General features: G+C 37.0%; 1 protein-coding gene across 10 annotated transcripts in view; it reads right to left on the minus strand.

The window, feature by feature from the left end:
* The window catches only part of CTNND2 (catenin delta 2), a 613278-nt gene that overhangs the window by 122317 nt on the left and 475527 nt on the right, over positions 1–15434 (minus strand). For all 10 annotated transcript variants that reach the window (XM_048938460.1, XM_048938457.1, XM_048938459.1 and 7 more), the window contains one exon: positions 12495–12708. In XM_048938460.1, the coding sequence (XP_048794417.1) occupies positions 12495–12708 (214 nt within the window). The remainder of the gene's footprint in view (positions 1–12494; positions 12709–15434) is intronic.

Consider the following 15434-nt stretch of genomic DNA (forward strand, 5'->3'; position numbering starts at 1 on the left):
TTCACAGTTGACAACAACCAAATTATTAAACTGATTAAAAAGTTTTTAACCAACATTTTCAAAGTCATGTTACAACAGTTAGAAGGTTTAAAACCCAATTACTGTCATCACTAGCCACTATGCCGTTTTTGTTTCTCTCTTTTCTCTAACAGAATAACACCAAACTTTTTATTTATTTATTTTTTAATCACGGACTAATAAGGAACTTCATCTTAACTTACACGTTAGTATAATACTGTTTCAACAAGAACAATAGACTGTGGGTTCCTATTACCATTTTTTGTTATTGCTATTCTTTACAGAGACGTATGCTAGTAAAACATAAATACGTACATGTACATACACATATGGTTCATAAGGAAAACTACATGCAGATTTTAGTTAAAGCAATTTAAATATGTTGGTAATTAAAGTAAAAGAAAACAAGGAAAAACCGATTTAATCTTTCACTTAGCTGAAGTTTGGATTGAAGTCAAAGCTGAAGATAAGACCAACTCTTAAAAACACCATCCAGACTAGTAGGATGCTACTACTACTAAGCAAACAGAACAGAACCACCATGCCTTCAGCTTAAAAACAGCATTATTTTTTTTTTTTTTTTGCATAAATCAAATGAATTTAAGCTACTGCAAAAGATATGACACCATGTGCAAAAATCAGAGAATCAGAGACCGTGTGTGAAATCAGAAATATCTAGACAGTTATTCAGTGTATGATTTGATGCCATCTCTAATCATTACTTTTATATATATAAAAAGCCCATAACAATGACTTAGACTACAAATAGAAATAAGGAAACTGAAAAAGTCAGCTTTTACCATTAGTATTATCCCTGTCACAATGCCACCACATACATTACTTCTGATTGTGCTGCAGAACAAGTACATCACCAAATAAAATATGAGATAAAAAAGACTGTAAGTAAAAGAATATTACTGGGAGATAAAAGAACTTTGATTCTTCTCAATTTGGTATGTTTAAGGCAGCCTTATACTTAAGACTTCGCTTACTGAATATTCTTTGTTAAAAACAAACAAAAAAAATAAGTCCTACAACTCACTCCGGTTTTTCTTTTCCATCTTAATTTCACAGTTTGGCCATGGTCTGATGCAGTGTATGATTTGGTAGAGCTAAGGTCCCAGCTCCCAGTAAGAGCAAGCACAGCTTTGGCAGGCTGTTTGTTTATAAGATGATGGTGTGTTGGTACTACTGGGAGTACCTTCATGCATATCATACATCAGATTGAAATCTGAGAGCTAAATACCCTGCTGAGAAGCCAAGCATGAGGGATCTTTTGCTGGAGCCCTCAGGAAAAGCATCTTGTACTCCACAGCTCTCAGGTACTAGAAAAGTCACTTGCTGGCTCTTACTGCAGCTTTGTTGCTCAAGAGACCCATATAACTGTAATGCTTCTCTGCAGAACTGGATCAGCGCTGTGGCAGCAGGGTGTGGGCTCCATATACATTACGTCAGTTCTGCTGAGTTCAGAGCAGGGGCAGAGATGAAATCATTTATCCTACTGAAAACTGCACATCACATTACACGCAACTGGTGTTTAAGAATCACAGCATCCACCCTGCAACTGCAGGAAAACGTAACTGATGTGCATAAAGGATGTCAAACACCAACTGCTGCAGCATTTCTTAACTGGTAAATTGGATTTAAAAAAAAAAAGTCGATTCGAAACTCTGGCACTTGAAGAATTCAAAGCATTTAAGAAAGATCCTTTTTTAAGTACACTTAAAAAATTCAAAATCGATGTAACAGAGAAGGCAGCTTCATTAGTTTCCTTGAAATAATATTTTATCTGGCTAGTGGATAAATACCTTACATGGACCTTCATGTATCTTATGTACATATGCAAAGGTGGTTTTCTGTCTACCTGTATATAAGATGGCCCATGAAGAGTGCAAATTGAGGAAAAATGAGTTTCAGTTAAAGTAATAAGCAGTTACAAGCTCATGGAACAGCAAATGAAGCTGCATGCAATTCAGTTATTCTCCTTCTGCAGCCATTTACAGCACTGCAAAGAAGAAACATTGACAGAAGTAGGTGTTTTCTTTTTCACTGCAAACAAATGCAGATTGACCTTGATTACAGAATAATATAAGCATTTCCACTGAAAAGTTATCTTTTTTAATGCTCCAAAATTAAAGATAGGATTTCATTAAAACATAAAGGACTGATTTTAACATTGCTTGTACATACTTTGCCAAAAAAATTCTGTCCAAAAGCTATTGCATTAACTGAAAAAGTCTGCATACTTGTCACAGGACTGAATTTTGACCTAGCACTGCTGCTTTCTCTCTGTCGTATGCTTTAAAATAACATCTAATTGTGGAAGGGAACTGTCACACAAGAGAGTTATAAAGGTATCAGCTTTAATGCTAGACAGCAGAGGAATTACTGGAAGTACAAAATTCAGTTACTGTGGAAAGACCAGTGGTTCCTGTTTTTTTTTTTCTCCTGACTGATGTAATTTAACTGGTTTCATATTACTGCCATAAAATACAGAAATCAAATCAAAAGCAATTAATTGTCATTGAGAAAAACACAGTAAAAATAAACAAACTTCAAATAAAATTTCATCCTAATGAGTGACAACAATACCATTCTCACTTAAGTATCTTACCAGAAAACAAGAAAACCAAACAGTGACACTCATGTGGGTATCATTGGGAAGGTTTTTATTTTTTCTTCAATATTTATGTGTGTATTTTATTGGAGAATGTTCTAAAGCACCCAAAAGTAAGACTTATGCTTGATAAAGGCACTAAGACAGAGACTAAAAAAAAAAAAGTTATACTTAAAGTTCACCATCAAGTTAAATCTCTAGGTAGCATGGCCCTTTCTCAGAAGAACCAACTAGGAAGTCAGACCTATCAGTAAAGCCACAGCTTCATACAAAATGGAAGGCTCAGTGAACACTTACTCAAAATCTCACAACCTAGCCATATCTTAAAATTGATATATAAAAGACAGAGCTGAAAGTAAAATTGCTGGAGGGAAGTTTACCTAAAATAAAAAATAAAATTAGTTTGGCCACAGTAAAAAAAAAAAAAAAAAAAAAAAGAGAAAAAAAGCAGTTTAATCACAAATTAAAACCGTGACATACTTAGATCTATCAGAAAAAAAATTATGCTGTGCTGCAATCACAATAACATTTCCATTGCAAACATTCCATACTACAGGGAGATTTTGAACTGCAAGTATTTTAAACTCCAGTTTTCAGGCAGGGGCATCAAAATTACATGCCAAGCTGATTTTTTTCCAAAGGATTACTACTTGCTGAACAAAGTTCAATGCAGCTGTTACATCAAGCCATATGCTGCAACAGATGTCCTCTATTTATCAGTCCAGACTGTCTTGATACTTCCTCTTAAACTTAGATTTGACCAAACTAAAGAAAACAAGAAATACAAAAACACTACATGTATTTTAGCAAATGAATTACAAATTCTATCACTCTGGTTGCCATATGAATCAAAATAACTTCAATGAATTTCTTAGCAGAAATTGTATCTTCCTGATTGTACAAGCTAAAAACAATTTTTTTTTAATTGACTTTGGAAAGTTAAATTGGTTCATAGGTGGTTCACTCAATTTCCAGCAAGAAAAAGCGAGCACAGAGGGACCACCTTGGATTTTGTGCTAGCACTGATTGAATTTAGGACAAGTAAATAAATGGTGCAGCGAGCTGGTGGTGCAGAGCCTTGGGATGGCCTGACCTTACCTTGGTGGCAGCAGAACGTGAAAGGCATGGCCTGGTAGGCAGGGGCCTGCTTCTTCCCAGCACCTGGGAGTGAGCGCCCTAGGCTGTGAAAGGAGCCCCAAGCAAACCCCAAGGCCAAGGTGAGAGGGACTTATCTGTTGTGGACATCGCACTGCTGCCAACTGAGACCTCAGGATACCAGTGAGTCGTGACTCCTTTTTATTCATTTTGAGGAACTCACACTGTCAACCTGATGGAGGCTTTGAGCCACAGCACCATTCGTGAGTGGCTCCTGCCCAAAAGAACATGCTGAGCGTAACTGATGCACCACATCAATGCTTCAACCTGTTGCTAAGAAAGCAGAGCAGAAGATTTTAGCATCTGTTTTAAACTCTATCCTTATTTTCTTGGTAGCAATATGGGTGAACAAGTTCAGCAGATCATTTAGAAAGAGTTGAGAACAACTCTTTGTGAAGACAAGTCCTATCAGTGGGTTTTCCCATTTTCAGAGCCAAAATAACAACAGCATACTGAGAAAGGGGCAAAGATTGTTTGTAATTAGACAGTAAATTGTAGTAGATTTTGTAGAAAATGATTCCACTGAAACCGTCAATACTGTTTGCACAAGTGTTATTTGATCAGACAGCATCATTTCTGAAGCAAAATTACACGATTTATTAAATTACTTTTAGCTTTGCCATTTCAGATGAGCTACAAACAGAATGTGTTTTGAATGGCATTGCAATTGATTGATTGGCAGCGCTGTAGCCTACAGGATGGAAATGGCCATCACAACAACTTAAAGCACGAGCAGCACTGCACTCTCCTCCCCCCATTAGTGAGAACAATGGCTTGTCAAGACCAAGAGGATTCATGGCACAGTAAGTGGTGGCATGACAGGTTCATAGGAATATCCAAGGAATTCCTCCCTTGAATTTGTTCGTAATTCACTCCTATGTTTCTAGAAATGTTCACAGTGTTTTTTTGTAGATGACAAGTAAAATTTAAATATTACCAGACTGTACAGCTAGCTGTGTGTTGGTAAAGCACATCTACTGACTGTGAAATAAAAGTTCAGGAGTTTGTAAAAATACAAGAAGATAGTCCAGGTATTTTCCTTTGCTGATGCAATAGCTGTCTTTGAAGACACTGTAAAAGCTGAAAGGAATTTCCTACTAGGCTGGCAAAACAGAGTAGCCCTGTAGCCTACTATCCATCCTGTTGTCACCGCTAGCAATAGTCTAGAGGGCTTCTACTAACCTTGCCAGGGTTGTCCAAAGCTGGAATCTTAACTCAGTTAACTAACAACCACTCCTGAAAACAGTGCACCTAATCCTTTATTTGTTTTATTTTTGCTTAACTTAGCATAATTGTTTGGTGCATACGTAACAAGATAGTTGTAGCAATAACTTCTCCTCCACACAAGAAACCTTTGGTTTTCCTTTCTCCCCTTAATATGATTTTAAGCATAACAATAAGAACCAGGAACTACGATATGCAAAGTTTCAGCTATGGGGTGAAACATGTTTTTACAGTAATCCAAGACTGGCAGGATTTGGCATTTTATATGAAACCCAAAACACAAAGAAGCTGAAGAATACCTTGACTACAACAAATGAGGCAGAGTAAATAGTTTGGTAACATTGTGGAATAGAAAGTTCTTTGTGCTTTTACAGAAGAAATACTGGTAAAACTAAAGTGTGTAATTCTTTACTCAACCAGTGGCTTTCATCCAATGTGAGTGAATACATAATTTTATTAATGTTGAAAACAACCCTCATTTAAAACACCAAGAGTGTATTAGCACAAAAGACTTAATCCACTTTCAAAATCGATTTTACTAGAAATTGTACCTACATTTAATCAATTTAATAAAACAGTAGGAAAGATAAGAAACAGTATTGTTCAAGTAGCTCTTCTGAAGAAAATGTATTTAGAACTTAAACATACAAGCAAATTTAAGTGACTAAGCAGATAGAGTTGAGATGTGTTAATATTATTATAAGATTAATATGGAAAAAAGTTAAAAAGTATTCCTAAGAAAATTTTAAAAGTCTTATTCATGTTTTGTTTTTCTCCTCAATCTTTCCAGGTGTAAAGGTGAACAAAGTTTGTAAGTCACTTGTTACTGAGCTAGAGTTCCTCTAAGCACTTGTTTCAAATTACTACAGGAATTTACATATCTGCAGAGGAAAAACTAAACAAAAAATGAATTAATGCCTTTTATTGCCCAAATCAAAACAGGCACTTCTGAAAGCTGTGCTTTAATCTAGTAGTTATCTACTTCTACATGTGAACATTCTAATTTCCTTGATTGACAGGAGAAAGAGATTGGTTTGTGGTGGTGGAGAAGAAGCTAATTCACCAAGTTGCATCTTAAAAGGTATTTGTGTACTTTCTTCATTGATTCCTTTCTTCCACTTTCTTTAACTATAATTATGAGCCCCAAATGATAGTTGGCAGTCTTACTTAGCTAAAGCCTAGTGTGAAACAAATTTACGCTGACCTTGTAGCAATGCTATTACCATGGTAACACAATCATAATAATGTAAGCACGTCCACAGCTTTTCAGATTTTCAGTTTGAAATTTTTTTTTTTTTTTTTTTATAATACCATATGTATTTGAACCTAAGCCATATCTTTATGATCTAATTTTTAGTATACAGTAATGCTGAAGTCTTCTCTTTGGTTCCAAGAGCACACTGCTTCATATATCTCTTCCCACCTATCCTTTTACATTAAACATCAAAAAGTGAAAATTTTGATCTTTCACTGGCCAAGCTTCCTTATCTTTGTTTTTTTCTTAACAGCTTTTGAATATAATCAGTAACTAGGTCATTTAATACACAACACTGAACCAGAATATTTAATATAAAATCTGAAGAAAAGGATATAATTGGGATATTTAGAACTATATAAATGAAAAATAATAATGTTACTAACTCTTCTTTACTTATGTCTGTGGGAATACCTCCTGAGAGTGAGATGAAACACCCTTTAATCATCTTCAGATCCAGATGAATAGCAATAGGGCTACAAATAGTTGGTACCTCTAAAAGTTACGTTTTCATCACAATAAAAAGTCACATCTGTGTTTATATGTTCCAATAACTGAGCTAATATCAAAGGTACGTTTTCAGAGAACTACTGAATTGATAAATTGCTTTAAGATCCTAAATATTAAATACTTTTTTTTTTTTAAATGTTTGTTTAAATTTTTTTAACTTTTATTTAAATTTTATTTAAATTTTTTTAAATGTTTGTTTAAATTTTTTTAAATGTTATTGACTATGGGAACCCCCGATAGATGAATTGTCATTGTACTAGGAAGTTAAAAATTCTAAAGAACTGTCCAGAATTAGCTAAAAAAAAATAATCACAATATATCTTTCACCGAGATCACCCAAAGGATTAATTTAAATAGACTACTCCCTTAAACTTGCTTTACACATCACTGCAGGCTCATTAACTCGCTATTAAACTGATTAGTAAAGATACATGAGAGACTCAAAGGGACCTTTTGGAACTTCCTGACCAACATGCCAGAGATTTATATATCCACTTATAAGTGATATGAACTCACATATATATAAGTAAGACAACATATAGGCGCTTTCAGCAACACTACCAGACTACCAGTAAGTTTACAAAATATCTTGTTATAAATATCATGTAAGTTGTAAAAAGGCAACAGAAAGCACAAAACCACAACATAATATTGCATGAGATGAGGTATGACTGTAGACAAATCAAGCAAAAAAAAAAAAAAATCTAACTAAGCCACAGTTGAAACAGTCAACACAGATACGACCAAGATCCATTAAGTAAATGAAAAAAATTTCATGTTCAACCATACTATGGTTTAATCACATTTGGAGATGAGTGATTATTTGGAAGAAATATAGGTACACGAGTTCTTTTTTTTTTTCCTACTTATTGCAACAATGTAATGTGTTTTTTAGATTCAACATAAATGTGAACGAAATATACTGAGACTACACACACCTTTCTATATAGTATATATGTGTAGTATTAAACAGTTCATGATTTTTAGATGTTGAGGGTAAAACTCTGATCTTCACAATTTATATGCTTTCCACACACAATAATTAGATCTTCGACATCTTAATGTCAATCAAAATAAGCATCAAGATGATTGTCAGCATAAAAAAAAAAATCTTCCCTGTAATTACTTAAAGCTTTGTTTTTTATCATGCGCTTTCTAAAAGCGTATCATTTTTACTTTCAGTTAAATACAATATATACAGTCTGAAAAATTGAGGTACAGTCACAGAATGGACCTGTTTAAATTGAGGCGTTTCTAATTTAGTGAGCTTATTCCTCAAGTAGTATAATCTGTGCTCCCATTTGTTACAGATTTTGTTTGCCAAAATGAAAAGGGTTCAAATTGCTCTGAAACAGGCAACCAGTCATCAGGTGTAGCTGTTGTAGCCGAGGAGCAAGGAACCCCAGCTCTCAGAATGAATCTACCAAAGGCTGCTTTACCTCACCTTCTCAAAAGGAATCAACTGGATTAATCTTGCTAGCACATCTTATTTTTACACGTTGGTTTTTATTTTTCCCCTGATAATAAACCAGATATAAGAATGCTAAAATAGAAATTTGTGGAAGAGCTCATAATTAACTGTAACTCAGGGAAGGAAAGCTGAGTCACAATCAGCTAAACATTTTCATTAATAAAGAGTGAAAACATTTTTCTACCATCTGCAGAATCTGTTCTAATTTTGCACTGTGTTCTCTTTTATTTACATTTGTTAGAAAAGTGTTAGCATTTAATTATTCTAAAATAAAAGGCTCCCATTAACAGGAGCTATTCTAGAAAATAGTAACACAGGGCAGGGCTGAAAAAAACATCTAAATTAGTTGTGGTGCATTCAGATTACATGGAATTCTTTTCATTTACATATTTACATGAAACAAGACTCCTCAAGTCTCTGGAAATGGTCAGAGGTTGCAGATTCCTCACTGTAGGCCCTGATGAAAACTCTTATTTCTATCAGAACATTCACTTCTATATAGCATTTATATAGAATCATAGAATGGTTTCAGTTAGAAGGGACCTTTAAGATCATCTAGTTCCAGCCCCCCCGCTATAGGCAGGGACACCTCCCACTGCATCGGGTTGCTCAAAGCCCCATCTAGCCCAGCCTCGAGCATGTCGAGGGAATGGACATCCACATCCTCACTGGACAACCTGTTCCAGTGTCTCACCACCCTCACAGTAAAGAATTTCTTCCAAATATCTAGTCCAAATCTACCCTCTTCCAGTTTAAAGCCATTTCCCCATGTCCTGTTGCTGCCTGCCCTTACAAAAAGTCCTCCCCCTAGCTTTCATGTAGCCTCCCTTCAGGTACTGGAATGCCACTATAAGGTCCCCCAGAGCCTTCTCTTCTCCAGGCTGAAGAACCCCAGCTCTCAGAGCCCATACTGATAGGGGAGGCGCTCTAGTCCAGTGATCCTCTGGACCTGCTCCAGGATTCCATGTTCTTCTTGTGTTTGGGGCTCCAGAAATGGACACAGTATTCTAGGTGGGGTCTCACAAGAGCAGAGTAAAGGGGCAGAATCACCTCCCTTGACCTGCTGGTCACACTTTCTCTTGATGCAACCGAGTACATGGTTGGCTTTCTGGGCTGCAAGTGCATACTGCCAGCTCAAGTTGTGTCTTTTATCAACCAACATCCCCAAATCCTTCTCCTCAGGTCTGCTGAGAAAACCAATACCCATTGGTCTACCTCAGTTACTTTATTCAGGTTCTTCAAGCAAAAAACCCCACAGTGACTATAGAAGTGTTTCTGGAAGAGAAACCTTTCAGTATTTCCAGATGTATTTAATGGGTATTAATGTCACTTCATTTCATAGCAGCTAGGCACCACACTTCTCTCACAGCTTCAGCCTAGGAGCTGAAGAAAAAGGAAGAAAACATTCATGGTGTTAAAGGCAATGTGGAAAAGCAAGAAGCTACTAGAATAGAAAGCTGCTTTGCAGGTTTAAGTACCCTTCCAAAACCAGTCTTGAGATAGCTGGAAATTGAAACTCTAAGCTCCTCAGAGAGAAGGAACAAAAAGGAAGAATATGTGCATGTTGGAGGGAAGAAAAAATATCATAACTTTCACCTTGGCGGGCATGTGCTTCACGGTACTTGAAGCAGGCAGTGAATGCTTCACTACTATTCAGATAAATTGAGCTGCTAAAAACATTTTCTGCCCATATTTTTTTCCTCACAGCTAAGTGCCTACTCAAAATGATTCACACCTTCGTCTTGCTGGATTTCTGGACAGGTCATTTAGACTTGATAGGCTCAGTTCCCCATCTGTAAAACTGAGATAATGATACTTCTCCACCCAAGAGGAGCACACTGAGGACAAATGCATGAGGAATATTTAGAGGCTGTGGTGACACAGCCCACATGAATTCTTAAGGCAGGAACTTTGTGCTCTCTCTGGAACTAACAAACAAAAACAGCTTTTTTTGTGTAGACAGGATGCAGAATGAACATGGGCTTGAAAGGCTCAAGGCAGCATGCTTACTATTAAAACACACATTTGCTATTATTTTCTCTGTATTTCCTTCAGGCTACAGTGGCACTATTGAAATAATTATCCTCCTGCCACCTCAACTCAAGAAAGCTGACAGGAAGTGGGAGAAGTTTTTATTTTCCCTTCTGCCCACCACCAAGTTAAATATTTCTTATTCCTGAGGCAGCTGCTGCAGACACCCTTCCTTCCCCAGAAAAAACAGAGGTAAGGAATTTAACTGGGGTAGCAGTCATACTACCATCTTGTCAAAAAAGGATAACTGGTGTCGATGCACAAATTCCAGCATGTTTTTAAAGAGGCACAAGATGAGAGGTGCAGCTACGAGCACTGCTTTTGAAAGGAGCTTTCCAGAGTATCACCATCAGAATTTCATTTTCAAAGCCAGTGCTAGCAATCTGCATTCCAAAATGCACAAACACAGCCAGTGCAAGCAACAGCCTGCTGGGCTTAAAAGTAAAACAACACAAACAAGAAAAACCCCACAAAACACACAGGTGGGCCCTCCTGAGCTACCAGGTTTGATTCTATTCCTCAAAGTCATCTCACCATGCACTCCTTTCACAGATGTTTAGTATCAGGAGAGCTGGACATCTCCCTTAGCTGCATCTAGCTGTATTCAGCCTGGTACCTACCACTGATAGTACCTAAACTGCTTGGCAGTAGCAATTTGAGGGCATTCAGCACATTCATTCTTTCTGTTGGAAAAATTAACAAGATACTGTGTAATGGAAGGAATGTAAACTGTAGCCTATTATCCCTTTTTAAATGACCTGTGGCATAATGTATAGTGTACAGACAGCAAGGAAGCTGCCACCGAAACAAGCCACTGAAGTGTACTGCTGATGTTCATTAAGTGTTTGCCACTTATTACTCAGAACAAAAGAAAGCATGATGTTCCCTAGAGCTAGGGCAGAGACAACATAACAAGACTCTAGTAAGTATGCTGTATCTGAAATAGTGGTTACATTTCATTACATCTGCCAGTAATTCTGTCACTCTGCAGGAGATTCCATCAGAGCATGTGTAGCCCGACATCTCAATGCTATTAATCCTGCCTAACAAGTGTGAGCTGATAGGTAATGTAACTAAGAAACAAAATCAAATACATTACTTCTCATTTAATAAACACAGTGAAGTTTGTTCAGAATCTGGAATCAACCAGTGGATGGCAATCTTATCAACCTGGGCCTGACCCACCAGGTTAAGTAATTTCTGCAGAAACTGGATGATGGTGTGTACTCTGGCAATGCTATGACAAAGATAAGAACTTTTCTCACATACTATAGAGGAAAAATAATAATGAAGATACGGGCACTGTAAAATAGGATAATTAAAAGATATTAAGATTTTTTTTTTTTTAAAACTTGTAGCATTAAATTAATTACCGCATTGATGTTTGCAATCAAATATAATGAAATCACTACATGAAAAAAAAAAATATCAAAAGAAAGCCATCTATCTTTTGTTTTGCATTTTAATTAGGGTGGTTTAGGAGAAAGGAATCTCCAAATGTTTCCGACTGGTACTGTTTGGGAGCATTTTTGAAAAAATAAACTTAAATTTCATTAGGGAAAAACACCCTGGACAATCTCAGAAAGGATGGTTTTTATACTATCAAGAAAAGAAATAGACTTTACCACTACCTGCTTCCCTTTTATCTAAAATACATCACATACATTGTTATCACATTTTAGAGTAAAAAGCTTCAGAAGAGTATACAGGTCATCTCTCCAGCACGTTGTTCACTTTCCTATCAAAACTGTAAGAAAATTAAACACCACCACCACCACCATTTTTCCTGTATAAGATACACAGGAATTGCGTAACAGTTTCTAAGAGCATTCAATGAATGCTGACTTCTACATCCACAGCCCTACATGAGACACGATGAGGAGCAGAGTACAGCTGATGGTAGAATTCTGCACCCCAAAAAAGTCACAGCCGTGCATGGAGTACATCTCCTGCACAGGCATTCATGGCTAAGCAAGAACAAAATAAGCAGGAACTCCATCTGGAAACCATGCCCACTCTAGTACATAGACAGCATAATATCAAATAAAGCTATTTCTATATTACACACATTCAGAAGGCTTGGAAGTGTTTTGCTACTGTGAGGAAGACAATAGTTAAAAACAAGTTATTGAGGGAGCTATTGACACGCATCACAGAACTGTGCTTGTAGGGTCTACATAGAACTTGAACAAAAGATAGGGAAAGGTTCAAACCTGTGACCAGTTCTCTGATTTCCAAATCTGTAGTCTTGCGGAGTAACCGTACTAAAGCTGGAATACCACCACAGTTTTTCAGAGCTATTTTGTTGTCATCATTTGCCTTCCCATATACCAAATTTCTCAAAGCTCCACAGGCACTACGGTGGACTTCAGTCATCCGATGGTCCAATAGGTCCACCAGTAATTGTATTCCGCCTTGTCTTCTTATCTGAAACAGGCCAAAACGATAACCATAACATTAGGAAATAAAAACCAGTGGTATATATGTTACCTAGTTTAATTAAGCTCTGGCTTATGGAGAGTACACTCCAGTAAAGGTATGCTGGCAGTCTCACAAAGCTGCTACATTACATCCATTTGAATTCTAGTATTACTTTTTTTGTGGCAACATAACCATACAGGGACAAACTTCAACCTCCGTAAAAGCAGTCAGAAGTTAGCCAAAACTGTTGCCTCTGCAAGATTTCTCAAGGTTCAGCAAGTTTGGCTTGTCATGGGCTTCTACACTGGAGAAACCTGTTTCAGACTGTAATAGATCATAAGTTAGAGAGCATAAGCACTGTAAGAAAAGAGCATGAGATTACTGCACATGAAAAAAATACACCAAAAACTTTACTCAATAAAGTCACCAGGAGCCCTTCCTTCTGCAGTTAACTCAAATTTGTGAGCAGCTACTACAACACCTGAGACGATGTTTTAACATTAAAACTGGAAAAAAAGTCTTGCAAGTGAAATTTAAAGGCCAAGAGAAGGAAGTCTGCAGAAACATAAAGAAAGGTACAATGGACAAATCAAGGGGAATTCGTTCTATTAATTTAGAGGTGGACCCTGAAGCGATTTAAGACAAGTAGTCTTATTCATTCCTAAGGTGGCCTAGATAGAAAGTTTTGAACGTACCATCTTATATAGACTATCATTCTGTCATTAAGAGAAAAAAGTTAAATGATCAAGGATGTCAAGAATATCAAGAACAGCTTATTTCAAAATATTCTGCATCAAATCCAGCTTGAGGGTACTCTGGCATTACTTCTTTAAAAATAGTAAATATACTTGTGTCTAATTATGAGACAGAAGACTGATGCACAACTAACATGCAAGGAGTACAATACTTTAATTTCAACTAGGCTATATACATATCTCTGTCAAAAATTTTCTCACTAAGTGTGTTGCTGGTGAAGACTCAAAGCAATCCAGGAACTTACCTGGCCATTTTACCACCTCAAGTAATATTTTGACTGGGACATTAGAAAGGAGGCAGCTACAGGGTACTTTCAAAACTGCAGGGAAAGGGGAGATTTTTAAAATCAGAGTTCTACTCATCAAGTCCAACCTTCTGAGTAGTGTGCTGGTCGCTTGGAAGGCTATAGCAGCCAGTGGAAGTGCAGAGCTGTGAGCAGACACTGGTACAGTCAAGAAGAGCCTGTGCTTCTATTGCTCAGAGAAACACTGATATCCTTCAGTTCAGTAACCAGAAAAAGATTACAAAGAGAAAATGTGCTGCGGATCAAAACTTTACCAATGTGAACAGGATGATTTTGCAACTACCAAGTTGTATTCCAAGCCAGGAATAATTAATCAGATTTATCTGGGGAAAGTTAGGAGGTGGTAATGATGGGAGCAGTGGAGTGCTATTTGCTTGATTTTTTTTTTTCCTCTTCCTCTCCAATCTACCACCATTTAATCCTTGGTCTGAAATACGTTTAATTCCCATCCCTACCAGATTTTCAAAAATCAAGCATACCACATGAAAAGCCACCTACATGACAAAATAGATGACATTTACTGAAAGAGACTAGAAACAAAAATTTAAGCTTCGGTTCTGCAAAAGGTGAACCAATCACAGAGCTTCACACTTCTACCAGAGAAACAAGACAAGATCTGATGGAAAACAGAATGCAGTTAAAAAATATACAATTTGATCTGGAACAATGAGTAATATCAGGAATGACGAAATATAAACATGCCCACCTATCTCCGTGTTTTAGATTTTTAAAACACAATACGCTGACTGAATATTTTAATTGCTTCAACAGCAAAAATAAAAAAATATGAATTATGAGAGGAATGAGAAAAAATACAAACTACGCGGAAAAAATCCTTTTGTGTGCTGCAAAGCACCCAAAGCAGAAAAAGGCTCTGCCAGTGCTCTGAGGCAAGCTGTGCCTGTGCAGTTTTCCCCACACACCAGAGCCTGGCCTTGCCCTGCTTCCAAGGTGCATACCTTGTTTCACACACTCTCCAGATAACATCTGTACAAGCTCCCCATTTGTCATTTCCTGGTGACCAGTCAAATGACATCTCAGGCTCCTTCAGAGTTACTGCTGTGGGTGCTCTCAGTTGACATGTTTCCCTACCCTCTGCTATCTTTCTAGGTGAAAATGTCTGCTTCTGTCACAGTTAAAAGGTATTTTGAGCTACACCGTCTCTTCTCAGTTGTGGTAACTCACAGCTGAGCAGTATTAGCTCCCAGGAATATGAAGTTGTCAGTAGACTGAAGTCATTCAAGGATACTTTCTTAAAAGCAAGGACATTAAGTATTTATCTCAAATATATTTCCATCAAGAAAAAATAAGGGCAATACAACAAAAATGAAACTGATATTATGTAACACTACACCTAACCTGACAAATTCTCTTAAATTCTACTGAAGAAAGATCCTATTAGCACATTGGAAAAATAAACATTATTTTGCCAACTTCCTTTGAATTTCCAAACCCACATCCTTGGTGTTACAGCTGAAAAGACTACTGTGATGAAAACAGGAAAAGAAATAAACAGGGAAGGAATGGTCACCTGCATCCAAAGATCTAGTTTGCAGAAAAGACTCCACAGAGAAGAGACCTTCAGAAAGAGATCCTTCCCCAGGGGCAGTCAGCCCTTACATGGGTCTAGGAGAGATGCAGCTGGACTCCACCCCTCCCGGTCAAACAGCTG

Source organism: Lagopus muta, chromosome 3, assembly GCF_023343835.1.
Source record: "Lagopus muta isolate bLagMut1 chromosome 3, bLagMut1 primary, whole genome shotgun sequence".
In the NCBI taxonomy this organism is placed as follows: Eukaryota; Metazoa; Chordata; class Aves; order Galliformes; family Phasianidae; genus Lagopus; species Lagopus muta.